At 36.0% G+C, this 19,378-nt stretch overlaps 3 protein-coding genes and 1 long non-coding RNA gene across 6 annotated transcripts; 2 read left to right on the forward strand and 2 right to left on the reverse strand.

The window, feature by feature from the left end:
- Window positions 1–1,235: 1,235 nt before the first annotated feature.
- Window positions 1,236–3,395, reverse strand: LOC110855708 (mucin-19). Of its 2 annotated transcripts, XM_035856553.1 has the most exons (6): window positions 3,233–3,395; window positions 2,674–2,827; window positions 2,270–2,519; window positions 1,984–2,071; window positions 1,774–1,878; window positions 1,236–1,706 (listed from the first exon to the last, which is right to left on the reverse strand). In XM_035856553.1, the coding sequence occupies exons 1-6, from the start codon at window positions 3,312–3,314 to the stop codon at window positions 1,411–1,413; spliced, it is 975 nt and encodes a 324-aa protein (XP_035712446.1). In that variant the 5' UTR covers window positions 3,315–3,395; the 3' UTR covers window positions 1,236–1,410. The 2 variants fall into 2 exon arrangements, with proteins under 2 accessions (XP_035712446.1, XP_021959810.1); XM_022104118.2 differs by having other exon boundaries at window positions 1,984–2,519; window positions 3,233–3,393.
- Window positions 3,396–5,264: 1,869 nt separating this feature from the next.
- LOC118437432 (perlucin-like protein) lies at window positions 5,265–6,372 on the reverse strand. The gene is made up of 3 exons (XM_035856425.1): window positions 5,846–6,372; window positions 5,668–5,776; window positions 5,265–5,534 (listed from the first exon to the last, which is right to left on the reverse strand). The coding sequence occupies exons 1-3, from the start codon at window positions 5,999–6,001 to the stop codon at window positions 5,302–5,304; spliced, it is 498 nt and encodes a 165-aa protein (XP_035712318.1). The 5' UTR covers window positions 6,002–6,372; the 3' UTR covers window positions 5,265–5,301.
- A 5,177-nt stretch (window positions 6,373–11,549) lies between these two features.
- On the forward strand, window positions 11,550–12,298 carry LOC118437331. The gene is made up of 2 exons (XR_004836024.1): window positions 11,550–11,737; window positions 11,873–12,298. It is a non-coding gene; the product is annotated as an uncharacterized LOC118437331 (long non-coding RNA).
- A 331-nt stretch (window positions 12,299–12,629) lies between these two features.
- Window positions 12,630–18,207, forward strand: LOC118437397. Of its 2 annotated transcripts, XM_035856366.1 has the most exons (9): window positions 12,630–14,702; window positions 14,795–14,837; window positions 14,912–14,988; window positions 15,074–15,184; window positions 15,290–15,500; window positions 15,819–15,995; window positions 16,297–16,529; window positions 17,160–17,453; window positions 17,613–18,207. In XM_035856366.1, the coding sequence occupies exons 3-9, from the start codon at window positions 14,935–14,937 to the stop codon at window positions 17,781–17,783; spliced, it is 1,251 nt and encodes a 416-aa protein (XP_035712259.1). In that variant the 5' UTR covers window positions 12,630–14,702; window positions 14,795–14,837; window positions 14,912–14,934; the 3' UTR covers window positions 17,784–18,207. The 2 variants fall into 2 exon arrangements, with proteins under 2 accessions (XP_035712259.1, XP_035712260.1); XM_035856367.1 differs by lacking the exon at window positions 12,630–14,702 and having other exon boundaries at window positions 14,717–14,837.
- The last annotated feature ends 1,171 nt before the right edge of the window (window positions 18,208–19,378 follow it).

Raw genomic sequence — 19,378 nt, forward strand, 5'->3', positions numbered from 1 at the left:
TTTGTCATCGAGTGGTTGCAATTGTCACCGACTAGTTATAAAGTTTCACCTACTTGGTATTAAATTGTCACCAGAGCTAATAAATTTATAACCAGTTGGTGACAAATTCATAACCACGGGGGTGGTCATATACCTATGTTTACATTTTGGCAATAATCGTAACCTAAGTATTTCTACGAGTGTACATACATTCAGTATTTTTTTAAACTAAAATCGTCCTGATGAATTGAGGTCATGATGCGGGAAGTAAATAATTGTCATTTCTAGAAGGTAATTAAATTTTAATGTTTTCTTCCCGAAAATTTTAAATATTTAATATAATGCAATGTTGAATTCAGGATGTTTCATTTTTTCCGAGTTTTATTTAAAACAAGATACTTATGTACATACATATTTATAATGTCCCCTAAGTACATACTTAATGCATTATGCATTGTCTTGTTGTTAATCATACCCCTTAAAGGGTTGAACAAATTAAGGAGTACAAAACTAGGTATGTACATTCCATTAGAATTTTAAAAAAATTCAAGGTAAAAACTTGAAGTACATACGCGTATGTGTACATACATACATACCTTTTATGACGATATTCATTCCATGAATATTTATAAACTTACCATTCAAAGCACTCCTGAAAAATTCAACCACTTGGTTATACTCCCCGTGTTTAATTGGAATCAAGTGCATAGAATTACATATGTGCAACAACGTGAGACATAGTCTCAAAGTTGAAATTAATGCCTTAAAACGTCGCCCATGAAAAAGAATAGAAGTAACCTTTGAATAGTCCTTAACGTTGACCTACATGCATAAATATCCCATCAAGTAATAAATATGTAGCTTAATGCTTTCCGACAGAAAAGGTTGTCACGCTACGATTCCATTATTCTCAGGTAGTTTTCACACCTAAACCTTTCCTTGCACGTGTGATTGTGAATGTGGTACTTAACCGAATTTTGAAAGGGTGAAGGTTTCCTAAAATAGATCCATTTAATAATTTGACCAACCTTTCCAGGTAAAAATTTTAGGGAAGATTTCAGCCAATCTGGGTCATCCATTTTACAAAGGTGCAGATCTCGTTAATTACCATCGTCACAAACGGTAATCATGTTTCCGTCTACGGTAAAATTAGTTCTACTGTGACATCTCCCCAAATTTAGAAAGATGACAACGGGATCCATGATGCCAAATAACACTTAATTTAGGATTTAACGGGTTCCCATCTCTACACAAGATTACAGTTTTGCATCCTCATTTTACAGCACCGTTTTATTTTACAGTAATCTGTCACATTCAAAATTAACAATGGGAGTAAAGACGACAATAAATAATTAAATAAATAGCGCAATAAATAAATAAATAATTAATTAATTAATTAAATAACTCAAAAAGGTCCATTAATCTGCCGAATTAAGCAGCAGGTGCTTTCCCCTCGATTGCGGCCTCTCCATGGGACGGAGTGATCTCGTTCAACGTGTTAATCGTGGCCTGGGCATTGTCTCCGGTCGCACTCACGGCCATATTTCCGGACGAGTAGACGCCCCCATTGACGCTGGGGGGTGAATTGAACGCGTCCCCGTTGAGGGAGGCGTACGTGTTCCCGTTAATGGAGAGGGATGAGGTACCGTTTTGCGAGGAAGATGCCGACACCGTGGCGTCCGCCACGGCGTGGGCGCCACCCTGACCGGTAGCGTTGACTGTGTCGGCTAAAAAATTGTAAATTTTAGGTAAGAATAGATGTTGGAATTTTTGGAAGAATTTGTGTAAACTTACGTCTTCGGATTTGTTGTAAAGTGGATTTACCGGAAGGTTCACGAGCGCCCGCGGTCGCGGTGGCGCTAGCACTGGCGCTGGCCACGGCTTCGGCGGAGTTTCCAGCTATTTGGAAATAATTTTTAATCAGAATTTGACTGGGTTCGAAATTTCTGATTATTTGGCGAAGTTTAAGATTTGAATATTGGTTATGTTATGAGATACACTTACCGGATGGTGCTACGGTCGTGGGAGCCTCGGTCGTCGTTGGTTCTGGGGTGGTAGCAGCCTCGGTCGTTGTTGGTGGATCCGTGGTAGCCTCGGTCGTTGTGGGTGGTTGCGTGGTAGCAGCCTCGGTCGTTGTGGGTGGTTGCGTGGTAGCAGCCTCGGTCGTTGTGGGTGGTTGCGTGGTAGCAGCCTCGGTCGTTGTGGGTGGTTGCGTGGTAGCAGCCTCGGTCGTTGTGGGTGGTTGCGTGGTGGCAGCTTCGGTCGTTGTGGGGGGTTGCGTTGTAGCAGCCTCGGTCGTTGTGGGTGGTTGCGTGGTAGCAGGCTCGGTCGTCGTTGGTGGGGCTGTAGTAGGAGCCTCGGTCGTGGTCGTTTCCGGTTCACAAGTCGTCGTCGTTTCAGGTGCCGAAGTAGTTGTGGTCGGCTCAGCGATAATTTCGTTGTTATAAGTGCCGTTTCCGGACGCATTGGATTCTTGCTCAACTTGACCGCTCACATGCTGACCGGTCGCACTAGCCCAGACTCCTGTCCCAGCGTAAGAACTGTGTATGAATTTAGTTAATTAAATTAATTTTGGCGAAGTTTTTAAGTTGCAAAAATTCTTCGCAAAAAATATGATGCCAACGCCAAAATGTGAATATGAACATAAAACTATAGATTATCAAATACTTGAATTATGAACAGTTAATTGCTTACTTTCCGACTCCATAATTCGAATCTACATTCCCATACTCGCCCGAATTTCCGTATGCACTGATTTGTATGGAGCTAGAGCCCCCAGAAGAAGTGATCGAGGCAGAAACGGACGAGTTCGCTTGACCATTTGCAGAAGCACTGGTCTGACTTGAATCTAGAAAAATTTACACATTTCTGAACAACATTTCCTAAAAGGTTGACTTTTTTCAGATGCAAATTTTTTATAAGTGAAATAAGTTCTTAATTTTCTTAAAAGAATCATCCACCAAAAGTTTCAAAAATGCAAAAATCACCACTTAAGAAATGAATCAAATCGAAAAATTAATCAGACACCTAACTGTCTAAAATCTATATACCTTAATAAATTTCTGATCATAAATTTCCAGTAAAGAAAATTAATTCACGAATTAAACATTCTCCAAATAATTTATTGTCCTCTAATATTAAATTCTCCAATATCAGATCAACCTTAAGTTCTAAATTTCTAACCGAAATTAGACCCCTACATTTGTTATAAATAATCTCATTATCTCAAAATTTTCAAAATTTGACATCTTACCTCTGCCCTTGCGGATCGTAAAAGTTGAGCCCCCGTGAAGAATCGTGCAAACGACGAAGGTGACAATAAGGTGAGATTTCATCGTGACAAATGAGTTATGCAGAGAGCTTGCAGTTTACCGGACCAAAGTTCAGGGACGAGTGACCTACTGGCGTGGAGTGGAAAGGATTTAAATAAACTTCCTTAAGTGTCACATTTATAAATAAAATGAAAAGGACCCTTTGGTTCGTTCAGCCCGAGTCATATAGACTTTCATCAAGGACTTACGCATTATATGTGTATACTCACTACCAACGGGACGGACAGACAGACAGATTAAACTGTGCCAAAAGACATGATTCAGGCAATGAAATGTAAAGGTAGGTACAAATGTACATGTATGTCTCCAGTACACTCGGTCAGCGCATGGTTACCCTTTAGACACCAATTAGCTGTTAAATACTAAATACGACAGGTAGGAATTACAGGTGCTCTGAAATCCACGGTGCATACTTTTGTTCCCAACGACCCTTATTTTAACCCTTTCCATAACAAAATACAATGTCTGGATACATATGTACATATTCACACATATTTCATTACACATGGAAAATTATTAAGAACGTCGCCATGAAATGGAATTTCAATCCTTTTTTCGTAGAACTGCACAAAATATACGTCCGCACGTAAATAGACATCTGCATACTTAACCTTTACTGGTTGACATATGTATATGTACTTAATTTGAGACGAAAAAATACATTACGGATTAGATACATATTTGTTGGTAAAAATTTCGTATCAAATTGGTAATACAATTTTCCATATAAAATTCGAAACATCCATAAATTTTAAGGCAAGTAAACAAATAAGTATGGAATCAAAAATTTGTGAGCCTATTTACATCGTATGTATGTACTAGCGATAACTTTGTTTCTCGCATCACAATAAAGTTTGCAAAATAATCTTGCCAAACAAAAATTTGCCCGTGTAAATTCACGCTCAAAAATATGTACCATCGTTTTACATATTTATATCTAACAAATGTCATGCATACATACATACCTGGCATAACCGAGTTATTAAGGGGTGAAAACCCCTTTATGGGAATGTCTTGTCCGTCCGTCTGTCTGTCCGTCTGTCCGTCTGTATCCACGATACCTTTAGAATGGTTTCGTATTTCGGGATGCGGTTTTCGTCAACGTGTTTCAAATTTTTGAAGTATGGATGAGTTCGAAGATGGGCGTTGTAGGTCGTAAAAAAAAAAACCCCTTTATTACAACCACTGGACCCCACGAATGGGCCATTACCCAGGGAGGGAGAAGAGTACCTGAGCTTGGCAGTGGGGAAAAACGAGAAAAACCCACTGCAGGCACTAGGACTTGAACCCAGCACCTCCATTCAGCCCACTCAGGTGGACGGTAAGCAGGACGTAAGGTCAGGGGGATGACGCCAATGGTCAAACGTGTCGAATTTTTCGTTTCCACCGTTTTAGACGTATTTTTGGATGGGGATTTCAGAAATCGCCATCATTTCGACGTGCCATGACCGTGTGACCGTGTAGATGACACCAAAGTCGAAAATTGTCGAATTTTTTGTTGCCACCGTCTTAGACGTATTTTTTGGCGGGGATTTCAGAAATCGTCATCATTTCGACGTGCGACGACTCCATGACCGTGTGGGAGGTGTCGAATGTCGAAAAAATGACTTTTGTCATGTGGGATGTCTATTGAAAGGTATGGTCGTGTACGTTCGTACATAATTGAGATGATGAATTTATGAAATGAGATTATAAAAAATGAAAAATGATATAGATGTAGATGCAAAATGAGATTCATTGAATGAAATTGACTAAATATGTCGATGAATTATGACAAAATTAATTTTCCCGCGTCTGCGGATGTGCGTCTGGGGAAAATTGAGACATGAATAAAATCCAGCCTAGTCATGAAATATGGTACAATTTAATGTGTATACGCAGTATGATTTTTTTCTGCAACTACTTCATTTCCTTGCGTTTTATTTATTTACGTATAAATTTTTACTGGGGAACATTCATAGATTTTATATTTTGATAATATTTATTACACTTAAGGAAATTCACAAAGTGTCATAACAAAATATTCGTTGCAACCGATATCCACCCATGTCCAATTTGCTCCCGGATCGAGACCCATGCAATTCCAGTTTCTCCCATCTGGGTCCGGGTAAGGCGAACCGGGATACCAATTCGAATAAGTTATCGGATTTCCGGATCTTATCCATCTCCAGGTTTCTTCCGAAAAGAGATCGGTACCTCCAATGTTCAGGTATTTTGTCCAGTCTAAAAATTATATATATGGTGTGTTACTAAATATTCCCACGGTAATGACCGTCATTACCATGCAGGTAGAGTCTATCTCCGGCTGGTAATAATTTATGTAATACCAGCTTTCTAACTGCATTTAAAAACTTACTACGCGATACTCCAACCGTTTGCAGAAGCAATTGCTCCACTTCTGTCTCTATGGTTGCAATATACAACCCTTCCTTATGACATTTGCTCACACTATCGATCCAGGTAGACTATTTAGAAGAAAATTATTGTATAATTTTTGCAATGGGACGATTTACAGGAAAAATATAAATGCATACATTAAAATCCTCATTGTCCCAAAAGTAAGTTTTATTGCTTGTTGACCCAACAGGAACAATTGCCCCTTGAACGTGATTCTCATTCCGTGATGAAATTAATACCGTCACGATGGAAAGCAATGAAAATATTAGAAAAGGTTGGGCTTGAAACAGCATGTTACAAAAAAATTTATATATGTATTTCCTGTCCTCCGTGGTTTTGTAATCACTTTGATTGATTTATTTAACTGATTGATACAAATGAGTTAGATTCGGTCTTATATTTAATTTGGGCACGTAGGCGGATGAACAGGCGTGGCCAAAATATGTTGATGTTTAGTATCATCGTTGTATCCAAAGATATCCTACAGATAAATTTGTCACTACCATAATATTACTAAACCTTAATGCATATTATTACTTGTCCCGGTAGAGTCAAATATGGGCTCCGGTCACAAGTGAGTTACATACATTATGTATGTAACTTACATATGTATGTATGTAACTTACATATGTATGTATGTATGTAGTACCAGTTTTCCAAGTTGGAATTGTTTCTGTATCTATCTTATCTACATGTTAACTGATCGGAAGTAATTTAATAGATACAATATAATTTTCCCCAAATTTTGTACATAAAATTCACATCTTACATAATGCATACATATTTATGTATGTATGTACGACTGGTAGAAAATGTAACTAGCATCTTGTTTCAGTACTCATGGTCAGTTTCATAAGTATCTTGCCCACCCCTGCTGCGTCATTGTGTACTTTCCAGTAATTTATGTGATTTATCTTATCTTTCAATCACTTACATAATTTTGCAATGTAACCAGCTTGACGTACTTAGGATAAAACTGGTTTCATTACGACATTAAATGCTTGTGCTTTATAATCAAGTTGATTATATTTAAATCTTCACATCATCAAAACTTCATCATCAGGCTGTTCATATGACAATACATAAGAACTAATTACTTAAAAATATCTCCGTGTGTACCTATACATACATACATACATACACGCACTCTCAGCAAAATTGTTACTAAAAATCTCAATCCTTCTAACAAGGGAACCTTAAGTACTGTCACCTCTCGATTTCCTTCGGAATGGCCTTAATCGACAGATAATTTAGTGAAACTAAATCTTTGTCATAGAACATGCGGTGCAAAATCGCGTTTTCGCGAAATATTTGGCGAGAGCTGAACCAAAACCTGCCATTTGCCCAATGGTTTTAACATAGCCACCAGCCTTTCGAATGATGAAATGAACTTCATATAATCTTATTAAATTATATTTGTACCTGTCCGCGTAATTTCAGCCCGATCACAAATATGCATAAAACAATGCAAAGATTGGCAAATTTTTTGCAAATTGCGAAAATCTGAAAACTTTCGCAAATTTAAATTTCTTTCTTTCTTTAAATTCAACAAACTTATCAGTTTAACTGTTATAAAATATATTTTTCTTATTGCAAAAAATTTGCAAAAATTTGTAACAATTAAAGTTTACATTTTTTAAATTTCGCATTTTAGAGAAACTTAAAAATTGTCATATATGCAGATATGAGCGAATAAAGGGAAAGATAATTTGTTAAACAATTTGTTAAACATGCAAACATTGCAAACAAATTCTACATAATAATATTGAATTAAAAAATTGCACACATTGTAAGTTTTTGCAACTTACCAAAAGAAATACCGCAAATAATTTCGAAAAATACGTAAAAATAGACTAGCCTAGGTTATTTAAGTTATTTTCATGAAAAATTGCGAAGTTCAGTTTTTGCAAATTTTTGCAAATTTTTTGCAAGAAGAAAAATATATTTTCTAACAGTTAAACTGTTAAACTTTGTTGAATTTAAAGAAACGAAGAAATTCAAATTTGCAAGTTTTCAGATTTTCGCAATTTGCAAAAAATTTGCGAATCTTTGCATTGTTTTATGCATATTGGTGATCGGGCTGAAATTACGCGGACAGGTACAAATATAATTTAATAAGATTATATGAAGTTCATTTCATCATTCGAAAGGCTGGTGGCTATGTTAAAAGCATTGGGCAAATGGCAGGTTTTGGTGCAGTTCTCGCGAAATATTTCGCGAAAACGCGATTTTGCACCGCATGTTCTATGACAAAGTTTAAGTTTCACTAAATTATCTGTCGATTAAGGCTATTTGGAAGGAAATCGAGAGGTGACAGTACTTAAGGTTCCCTTGTAAGTGTCTTAAATATTTATTGCGGAAAAATATGCTCGGGTTTAGTTAAAACCTGAATATCTCAAACTTACAATTAGCCAAAAATTGGCCCATTTTAACTTTACCTCAAGCACTGGCTAAGCGTTCCCCCAATATTATTACGGATAACTGATCTACTCAATACTACGCAAATTTTAAGCCATCTAACCCAAAAAAACACTGTTTAATTGTATATACATATCTATCTTATGTAATTACTAGAATATAAGCCTGTCTTGAAGACAGGCCTTATTTGAATTTCTTTAACGTTGCTAAGAATTTTTTTAACGTTGCTAAGGAATTTTTTTAACGTTGCTAAAGAATTTTTTTAACGATGCTAAGCAATTTTTTTAAAGTTGCTAAGGAATTTTTATAACGTTGCTAAGGAATTGTGTTTAACATTGCTAAGGAATTTTTTTAACGTTGTTAAAGAATTTTTTTACGTTGCTAAGGAATTTTTTTAACGTTGCTAAGGAATTTTTTTAACATTGCTAGGAAATTTTTTTAACGTTGGCAGGGAATTTTTTTTATTGTTGCTAGGGAAATTGTATAACGTTGCTAAGGAAATTTGTTAATGTTGCTGAAGATATTTTTCCCCGAAATCATGACCGAAATCATAACCATAATCATAACCGTAATCTTAATCGAAATCATAACCGTAATCATAACCGTAATCATAACCATAATCATAACCGTAATCTTAATCGAAATCATAACCGTAATCATAACCGTAATCATAACCGAAATCATAACCAAAATCATAACCGTAATCATAACCGTAATCATAACCCAAGTGATAACCGAAATCATAATCGAAATCATAACCGTAATCATAACCGAAATCATAACCGAAATCATAGCCGTAATAATGACGGGGTCTCATTTAATGGGCCAGACTTTTAATTGAAATCACATAACTAAATATATTGAAATTCCATAACTTGAATTTCCAGTACTTTATATGCCTTAAAACAACCTTTATAACTGAATCCATCAGACACGGAATTTCATAACTTATGCGTTTATTTATATGCAAAACCCCATTAATATGGTGCCTTTTCAGGTAAATAGAGGGTGTTCCGGAAGTAATGCAACTTTGGTCAAATGCACATATAAACTCAACGAATGAATTTTTTAAAGCGAAATTTTGGTCAGAAAGGGACAAAGGTTAAAGCTAATTAAGTTTTGCTTCCAATGGTCCGTACACCCCTTCCGCCAAATTTGGAGACGTTTTTGTTGGGCGCTCACAATTAGTGCTTCGCCACTGTTTTTGGTCACCTTTATTGAGATTTTTTACCACATGTGTTGAAATAAGTTCAAATTTTTGACTGAAGTTTTTCGATTACAATATTTTTTCTAGGATAGGAACTAAAATTGTTCAATAGGTCTTGTAGTTGGCAAATTTCGGAACGTTCACCTCTCCCATGTTAATTGCATTTGATCCGTTTTAAGGCGGAGCGTGATACTTTGGCTTATATTTAATTTCCAGTTTTGCATAAATGGTTTTCTTGAAGGTGGGAGAGTTGTACTATGTGCAAAAGAAAGCATTTTGATAATCTGAGCAGTAAATCGTCTTGTACAGGACGATCAATTTTGGTTAATTTTAATTACTTCAGGTCAAGGATTTTTTCTGCCCTCCTGCTTGCTACTTTTATTTTACTCTTGACTATATTTATAAGCTTCTAGAACCTTCTAGGATTTGATGTCCAACTTCTAAGCTTTCAAATAATGTATGGTGTTCGGTGAGAACTTCAAGTACTTCAGCGAATTTCGCTCCGACATAACAAATTTCTATCTACACGAAGTTTATTACTTTCGGGGCTGCCACACGAATGTACCGACCAGATATTTTTTGCGATTAGTCGTTTTTTGCAGCTCATACCTTAGTATAATACAACAAATCGTCACTTTTGGAATTTCTTATTTTTTAAAGTGAACACAGCTCAATTTCTTGGAGCGCGTACCCACTTTTTGGAGGTAGTGGCAGACGATGGTTGCGAGTTGCTTGGTGGTATTTGACCTCATTTTGGAACGGATAGAGATATCGACTTCTGGTTTTCGGATTCTACTAGATAAATGTGTGGACTACAATATTCACCCAATTTCGAATTTGGGGCAAATTGATACCCTTGCATATATGCATTTTACCAAAGTTGCATTACTTCCGGAACACCCTCTAACACCATCTCTTGCTTTTGTAACCAATAGTAAACGATACTACCATAACCTAAGAGTGCAAACTAGTAGAAAACCGGACACAATAAGGAATTTTGCAACTATTTTACTGTAATAAATCTGGTATAATCAGGTATTGATTTTGATTTCTCGGTATTTAAGCTGCTGCAGCTTGGTATTAGAATTATATCTTTCCGTAAAACCTTCCTACTGATAGGGTAAACTTTAATACCGAGCTATTACTACATACACCATATCAATCAGTACCACTTTCATAGTGTCATATCTGAATACCGCTTGGTACTGGATTTCTAAGAGTGTTTGACACCGAATGTCTTATGACACGACTTATGTCTTATGTCAGGTGGAGCCTGAATTCTGATAGCCAATCAGAATGCTGGAATGTCACGGAAATTTCACGGGACGGACTTTTCGAAATTATAATATAGATAGATTTTTAGTTGCAATAAAATCATAATTTTCTAAAAAACACACCGCGACTAACAGGTTTTAAACTCGCCATTTGAATACATGGAAGAAAGTGAAGTTGAGACACAAAAATTAAATTTCTAAAACCCGAATACAAGGGAACGTTAACGAAGCACAGGCATTTGTTGAATTGATGGTAGCTAGTGTTCATCATTACTTCTGGTCATATAACGCCGAGCAATTAAAAATTGTACATTTAAAATCCTAATTACGCCATATGCTTATAAATATGCTACCTCAACTTAAATTTGCGGTAACGTGAAGCAGATCCCATCCAATAAATAATCCTTAATTGCAAATTTTATAATTTTATAGAGATTTTTATACTCCCGGATTTCAAGGAATTATTTATGAGAAAATTTGCACGCAATAATTCTCAATAACCTCATGTATGTATGTACCATACCAGGCACCAGCTTTACATTAATATTTAGCTGACATGTTCGACGTAATTTCTACGACGTAATTTCTATGTTACATAAGCCTGACATGACTAAGGGATCGTGCATAAAGATAGTGATGAACCTCCAGGGTATATTTTTTTACGCTTAATAACCCTCCACCAGTTACATAAATACATTTTTATGTCTCATGCATTAAGTATTACATTAACATGAAAAAATGACAGGATTTATGGACATCCAGCTAAAAATGTATGTATTCAAAAATGTGTGTCTACTGCCAATTTCTTGTTGAAGTATACTTAAGGTTTTCTCTCAATTTTTAATTAAATTAATAAATTATATTTACATATGTAATTACCTGACAACCAGATGGTAATTAACCTTGATATTGGGCTGTATAAAAATGCACCAAATTGAACTGTGAGAAGTTCGTACATAAGGCACCTACATACAAAAATTGATTTGCAAAAGTATCCTTACCTCAAAAATTATATACCTAGTCGCACATTTGAATACACACAGCCAGAAAAATGCTTTTCTTCTGGATATATAGTCTGCTTGTAATCTCCACCCTTAGCACGGTGCACAGTCAAGGGAACACAATTCCAGGTAAATCACGATAATAAAACGACAACCACACTCTTGAAAATTCCGAATCAAGTCAAATAACCTGAAAAGTTATTTTATGAAAACGTGCATAAACACAAAAATATACATAATTTATCCCGATTGCTTTCTACTTAGGTATAGTTTGCGTCGGCCCTAAACAAGGCGACCGTTGTCGAGAAGAATGCACCAAAGCGCACCCAGGAACGATGGGCGTTTGTCAAAACGGGGTCTGCATCTGCTCCAGTGATCCACTCGATATCAAATGCGGCGGAGATGGCAGCCTGATAGGGATCCGATGCCCGGACGTGTCTGCATGTCGACGACGCTGTTGTCGAGAAGGAAAGACGGGAGGACGATGCAAGTGGTGGGTTAAATGTGTGTGCAATTAAAAAACACAAAATTACAAATGCATTAAAGAACATTACAATGAAAATTAATTTAAAATTAAAGAAGATTGAACAAGACTAATCTAAAATCTTGAATAAGAATTATGTAGGCATTTAATTAAATAAATTATTATTCGCATTTATTTAAAATGCGGGAGTTTTTCTTTATCGGTAATTTAATTTGCTATAAAGCCTCTTTTGGTGTTGATAAGTATGTCACTTTGAATCCGATAATTTTTGTCCGACTTACTAAAATATGATGATTAATCTCATGCACAGGGTTCGGAGAACCCCGGGGTTTTTGTAGAAAAACCCAACCCCGGAGGTTTTTCCGGGGTTTTTGGGGTTTTTATGGGTTTTTGGGTTTTTGTGGGTTTTTGTGGGTTTTTGTAGATTTTGGGGGAGGTTGAGCCAGAATTCCTAAAATTATATATAGGAGAAAATCTAATTTAATATACGAATTCAGCTTGCAATTTTAACCGTTATCATTGACTTGGACTGTTACATCGAAAATTCATGTTTAACATGAAAACCTGAAAATATGCAATGATATTTGGAAATTCAAGTCGCACATGAAATTACTCAAAATTTCATGATGAATCAGAAAATTTAAGTAGCATTGACCTAAGTTGTAGTTTAAGGGATTTTGTTTCAATCTGCCAATTCAGGACAAATTTGTATTAATGAATGTACCTAGTCTAATCTTAAAAAGTGATAGTAGAGTAGACGACCATATCTACTTGGTTTTAAGGAATTCCAAATTTCTTTATATTCCAGTGAAAAGCCAGTTAAATTTCACGTAGAAAACATGTATTAGACTTGAAAATATATTTCTCTTGTGACAATGAAAAATTGGTCACGAAAAAGAAATCTGCATCAAAAATACTCACGGAACTAATTGACAAAGTGTATCATTCCCGGGTCAGAAATTTTTTTGTGATCCTGCCGCATATATGGGGCTAAGAACAAAGCTTTTCCTCGACTTTAATCAATATTTGGTGGTGTTATCGATTTGGGTTCGAAAATGCGAGGTCAAATCTAAAATGGAAATGAAGTCAGAAATAGATTTCTTCGGCCAGTTTTGCACGAATTTCGCTGTATTTATTTATGTAGAGCCTTGCACAAAGGTCGGCGGGTTTCCACCCAATATGGACTGACTGAGGGTGTGTTCCATCTTCACTATGACGTTAATCAAATATTTTTTAAAACTATCTCCTCTCCATAATCGAGGAAATTGGGCGGTTTTTGACCAATTCCGCCGATTCCCGCCAAAACCATGAGTGCAACCCGATAAGGTAACATTCGACCCCCATTTCGTAATCAATCCTAAGAATATTTAACATAGATTCTACTTTCTTTTTTGTGGAAATATGGTTCCATCTTAAAGAAATTCCCATCGGTAAACGGGTTGTTGTGTTTTTATTTTTTACCGTACCGCTAGGAGAGGAAGATCGACTTAATGACCTTAGCTTGGGTCTGGGAAATCTGTAGCGCGTGACGCTTTCTACTCTAAAAGGCCTCCATTTTAAGGTTATTTTTCAGTGCTCATTTGATTCCTAAAGTTGAAAGGTCATTTATATGGACAAAGTCTTCAGCGTGAAAGGTAGATTTTGTGCTATTCTGGCGTTCAAAGCTTCGGACATCACTGTAGTCCTCCTTGACCTTGGACCACCGGAACCTTTATATCATAGTTAGACCCTGTCTCTAGGGTTACTTTAATAGTTTGGGCAACCAGATCGTAGTTGTCCTTGAGTTGCTACACTACATCTAACATTGTGAATTTTTCGTCTCTGAAAAACCTGGAAAAACATTGCCGCGCGCGTGTGGTAAAGCTCCTCCATCTTTTGACCTATGGAGGCCAGGTAAAAGAGGTTCATAACAGTGATAGCAACTGAATGTATGTACAAACTGCAACTTACATCTTAATTTTATGCTGACCGGTTCAAAAACTACGCTCTACTATCACTTCTTATGGGAAGACTAGGTATATAAATTAGCGTGCATTTAAGCAATTGCTAACTTATGCACATTCATTAATACAAATTTGTCCTGAATTATGAATATACACGTCTTGCATACTCGCGTTTTGTTAACTCTGCTACACATATAATTTGCCTTCATATGCAATTAATGTTGTTTGTCATATATGTGCAGACCAGGCATGTCAGATAAAATAACTGGGGGGTAAAAAATATGTTTGTGACTCAACGCCGCAAAACGGATATGTACAATCTCCATCCTCTTGCAGGACAGGGTTTATATCGTGTTTGTATGTATGTATCTATTCAAGAAGGTGCCCATCTCAACACATAATAACGTTTTATTATAGGAATGTATGTATCCTTAGCTGGGAAATATTACGTCTGACTCAAGTATTTTTGTCAAATTTCTCAAAAAATAAACCACAAGTCTTGTTACAAGATTTTTAGATTTATCTATGTGCATACGTATGTAATACATACTATGTATAATCCCATATTATCCTCATACATTTGTAAAAAAATATATGGATATATATATGTACGTGTTAAATTTGTAGGCATCAAGCAGATAAGTACTTATCAGGCCTGCACGTGGAGGTATGTATGTATGTGTTGTGGTTCTTTTCGGCATATGCGGATTACTTATGATCATTCACATTATTTGTAAACTGGTGTATGTAAATACGTAGATACGTGAACATGACGCATATTCCAGTCTGCTGTTGAAACGAGGTATATAATTTTACTATTAATTTCATATCTTGTATATATTTAAATTAACAATTCCATATTATACATACTTGTAGATACATAAAACGGGATTACAAAAATGGAACCAGGTGCAAGCATGGGCTTAATGGAATCAATTTTTTGGAATGATTTGGTAAAAAACATTTCGTTTTGGTCGTTGTTAATTATATAAGTAATTAAGTTTTAAATAATTTGTAACTCCTTTGGTAAATTGACAGTTGCTGGAAAAAATATTCTCTTCAATGGATCTGGAAACGATTAAAATAGTTCGTCTCGTTAACACACAATGGGAAAGAGAAGCGAGGCCAAGATTCGCCGAGATTAGTGTGGTACGAAAATGTTTCGGTTTTGTGCAACGGATTCGTATTTTTTTAGTCATGTTATAAGAAAAACACGGAAATTAGTGCAGTATCGATTAAATTATGTTCTTACAGGTGTTAGTCCACCTTAAACACCACGCTGATCGTGACGCTGTTCAAGTACAGTTGGACCTTAACAAGCAGCCTTTTCATACTCTTGCATTAAATGAAGATATCAAACTAGCACTGAATGATCAACTAGCATCTTTTCGAAATTTCAAGTTGCAGTTTTCACTTTCTAGGGACACCATAAGGAATACTGAGATGCTGCAAGAAGCGTATTTTTGTAAGGAAGAGTCAAACTAACATAGTTTCTTGTTTAAAAATTCCCGACGCTCAAAAACGTCTCTTTCTGCGTGTTTGCAAAAATCGTGTCGCAGAGGTTTTGTTTTAAATGTAAATTCATTTCATTTACAAAAATAGTTTTATATACACAAGATGCCCTTTTGCTTTGCAAACATTTTTTTTACTAAAAACCAATTGTTTTTTTCGTACCCATGGCAACGACAGTAACTATATTGAGATGCGACGTGTAGGAAGTTGACGTGAATATCCACATTGTCACGTTGTGTACAACCAGCTCATTTTAGTTTTCTAATTTAAGATCTGAACCAACTTATTCAACACCTATGGCGTCCGAATGCATCACTAATTCATTCCTTGTCGATTCTATTGACGATTAAGTTTACAAAGAAATTAAGCGATCTGTTAACCTCAATTATTTCGGGGTGTAATGCATTTTCGCATGTGGAAATTGATCCAAAAGGATACGTGTGCACTGGTAAGAAATAACTAAACTTCATAAAAGCGTTTTTAGGGTGAATGTTACCACTTGCAAGCACTCACTGCAAGAAAGTTGTTGTATTTTGCAACTATGTATATATTTTGATCGGCACGAAATGCATGGCCCAAGAAACTACTTTCCGCCGGTAGATGGTGTAAATTTCGTGCACTTTCTTGCAGTTTCTTGCACCATGTACATAGTGCATGCATTTTTTTTCATTGCACTTTAAAAAATGTAGCAAACCAGCAAGAAACTAAACAGTGATAAAATCTCACAAAAAGATTGTTCTTTTTTGTAGTCGACACCTCGCACCTGCCAAAGATGTCGTGTCACACGTTGCGAATTAGCCATACTAAATCCAGCTTCGAGGATTTGACCCGCTTTTTTTCCAATTTGGTCAACACGAAAAAAATTGTTTTTGATGACCCTTGGCTAGGCAATTTGGACACTGTTGTTCGAGCCATTGTTGAAAATGGGGAACAATTTGAAAACCTGGAGGAAATTGACATAAAAATTATGACGGAGCTTAAGGTATGATGCGAACCAATTCTTCACCGTTAAACAAATGTTGTCGATAGGTCAAAATTTTGAGTTTTATTCTCGATAGAGTGCAGTATAAAGTCGCAATCTGCCTCTGTGCTAAATTCTGGAGAATCCTAACTTTAAAAATGTTCAGTATCTCGTATAATACCGTGTAGTAATAGCTCGGTAATAAAATTCAACCATATCGGTAGCAATTTAGAAACCAGGCAGTAACAACGTTAACTTCGAGAAATCAATTACTGTGTTACCGCATGCATGTCATATTTCCAAGAGTGTACACTTTTAGAAATCCGGTATAGTAACGCAGGTATTCATTTCTCGATATTAAAGTTGCTAGCTCTTAGTTTTAAAAGTTTACCTGTCCGTAAAAATTTGATACCAATATTGTAAAGCTTTAATACCTGGTTACATATTACTACACAGTATTATTTATCAATGCCACGTTGGTAGAGTCATATTTATCTATTTGAATACCGGCTGGTATTATTTTAATACTGGATTTCTAAGAATGTATTTTTAATCGCTACATTTGGCCGATCGTCTACATTTCTAGAACGTATCCACTATAAAGTAAACTGGTTAATTATATTTTGATGCACTGTATAATTTGAATTTTAGCAAATCCGAGCCCTCACAGAAATGTGGGGGTTAAGAAGATTGCGAGTACGAAGTGAGGATGAGAAAGCATCAGGAAATGCGATGACAGCTTTGGAAGAATGCGTTACCATACATGCCACAACTTTAGAATTTTTGCATTTGGATTTTGGTAAAACAGACGGCATAACAGATTTATGTAGATTTCAGACTTTAGAGTTCCCTAAATTACAACGATTTTACTTGAAAACAAATATCACTTTTGGAATTGCGCTAGCATGTAGCGTTGACATTTTGGGCCTCAAGGAATCGATAAAGGTATGTATGTTATTCACCTGCTAGAAACCTGGTATTGATTTCTCGGTACCGTTTAGTATTAAAATTCTACTAAATATGTTAATATTCGATTTCTAAGAGTTTAGCCAATTGCCAATTATTATCTGAGAAATAATTACAAGTGAATCATTTTTGGTACAGAATGGAACCTTACGCAAGAGATTTCCTTCCCTGAAAAGAGTTGAAGTTGTGGGACCATACGAAACGGATTTTCCTTGCTTGATTCCCGTGAACATTTCAGACTTATTACCTAAATATGGCATTCACGTTAGCGGAAAATTACTGTCATTCGGTGGAGTAACAGATTTATGAAGCCAAATCGTAATGAAGTAAAGTTGTAACTATGTATGTAGGTAAGCAAATAGAAAGCATCGTGTTAGTATATTTCTGGCCACCAACAACGTAACGTAACCTAATATTTAACAATAATTGTACACAAGCTAATCTATCGTCAATTTCATTATCATATAATTTATTTGATTATACTGACATTTGCTTCCATACCTACAAGAAATTACTTCAAATTACATGCGTTCGAAAGTACATATTTACGACAGTTAAACGTATTAATATTTATTTACTATTGGCAAGTATCTATATATGCGTCCATGTACAATTTATCCATGAACGTGTTTTGCGAAATAGTTAACTAACAATGGAACCTTTTTTCAAGCTACACGAGATAAGCTTAGTGACCTATGCTAAAAAATCAAGCTAAAAATTAGAAATGACGTGGTACTTATCTTTCCGTTGAATGGGCACTTGGAGGTCAAATATTTGAAGGCAAAGTTCACAGTAGCGGCCTGATTTTTTCTCAAGCGGGCGAGCGGAGGAGGAGTGAAAATTTTCTCCTCGAGGTCACTCCGCTGCCTTCACTCTCGCGCTAGTTTCGTTCATCAATAGTATGCAATCAATATGCAATTCCAAAAATATACAACGAAATGTGGCAATAAAAATAAGTCAACTTTACGGATTATGATTTCTAATTAATTAATACACTAATTAATTAGACGCACTTATGTATAACTTATAGAACCCATCGTCACTTTTTCATTACGGATCGGTGGATAGTTGATAGTAGGACTTTAAAAAGCAATTATAAAATTATATGAATTTATGCACCAATTCACGAGATTGTGAAATTTTGTCAAAAATAATATGCATTGAATGAAGTGCGAGCGTGCGAGAGTGAAGGCAGCGGAGTGACCTCGAAGGAGAAAATTTTCACTCCTCCGCTCGCACGCTTGAGAAAAAAACAGGCCGCTACCTTGAACTTTGCCCTCAAATATTTGACCTCCAAGTGCCCATTCAACGGAAAGATAAGTACCACGTCATTTCTAATTTTTAGCTTGATTTTTTAGCACAGGTCACTAAGCTTATCTCGTGTAGCTTGAAAAAAGGTTCCATTGTAAGATGCACAGCTATGTATCTGTGTTTACATAAATTCATAAATGATGAGCCTAACAGCCTAACTACTATTTACTATTTAGTTAAATTGAATTATGTGAGTTTGCAATAAAATATGTACATACATAAATACATATAGCAATTAAGTAAGTATATTTTGTACGAAATACTATGTATGTGCACAACATTATAGACTCAAAAATTTATCGTCAAGACGGAAAAATGCATATAAAAATCTGTTCACCGTCCATGAAATTGAATGAAACACTACTTTTTAACAAAAATTACTTCCCGCCAACTTTACCCTGAATGTTTACACATGGTCGAAATCCTACCTGAACGATCGAATCATAATAAGCGACATGGTTTGAGCCAAACAAAAATTTTGAATCGCCAGCGGCGTCCCTCGATCGATATAGTTCGACCCGAATTTTACCTTCAGACAATTCAACGCCTTCATCTCCCTCCTTAAGTAGGAACTTCCCATCCCACCGAAATTT

Source organism: Folsomia candida, unplaced genomic scaffold, assembly GCF_002217175.1.
Source record: "Folsomia candida strain VU population unplaced genomic scaffold, ASM221717v1 Fcan01_Sc013, whole genome shotgun sequence".
Taxonomy (NCBI): Eukaryota; Metazoa; Arthropoda; class Collembola; order Entomobryomorpha; family Isotomidae; genus Folsomia; species Folsomia candida.

What these genes read in the sequence shown, in the direction of transcription:
- LOC110855708 (XM_022104118.2), bottom strand. Translation starts at nt 3,314, where the DNA reads ATGAAATCTCACCTTATTGTCACCTTCGTCGTTTGCACGATTCTTCAC. An exon ending in TCGAATTATGGAGTCGGAAA is followed by an intron (nt 2,520 to 2,673) that starts GTAAGCAATTAA and finishes ATTCATACACAG; the next exon opens with TTCTTACGCTGGGACAGGAG. An exon ending in TTTACAACAAATCCGAAGAC is followed by an intron (nt 1,707 to 1,773) that starts GTAAGTTTACAC and finishes ACAATTTTTTAG; the next exon opens with CCGACACAGTCAACGCTACC.
- LOC118437397 (XM_035856366.1), top strand. Translation starts at nt 14,935, where the DNA reads ATGGAACCAGGTGCAAGCATGGGCTTAATGGAATCAATTTTTTGGAAT. An exon ending in AAATTATGACGGAGCTTAAG is followed by an intron (nt 16,530 to 17,159) that starts GTATGATGCGAA and finishes TTTGAATTTTAG; the next exon opens with CAAATCCGAGCCCTCACAGA. An exon ending in GCCTCAAGGAATCGATAAAG is followed by an intron (nt 17,454 to 17,612) that starts GTATGTATGTTA and finishes TTTTTGGTACAG; the next exon opens with AATGGAACCTTACGCAAGAG.
- LOC118437432 (XM_035856425.1), bottom strand. Translation starts at nt 6,001, where the DNA reads ATGCTGTTTCAAGCCCAACCTTTTCTAATATTTTCATTGCTTTCCATC. An exon ending in GGGACAATGAGGATTTTAAT is followed by an intron (nt 5,777 to 5,845) that starts GTATGCATTTAT and finishes TCTTCTAAATAG; the next exon opens with TCTACCTGGATCGATAGTGT. An exon ending in AACGGTTGGAGTATCGCGTA is followed by an intron (nt 5,535 to 5,667) that starts GTAAGTTTTTAA and finishes TATAATTTTTAG; the next exon opens with ACTGGACAAAATACCTGAAC.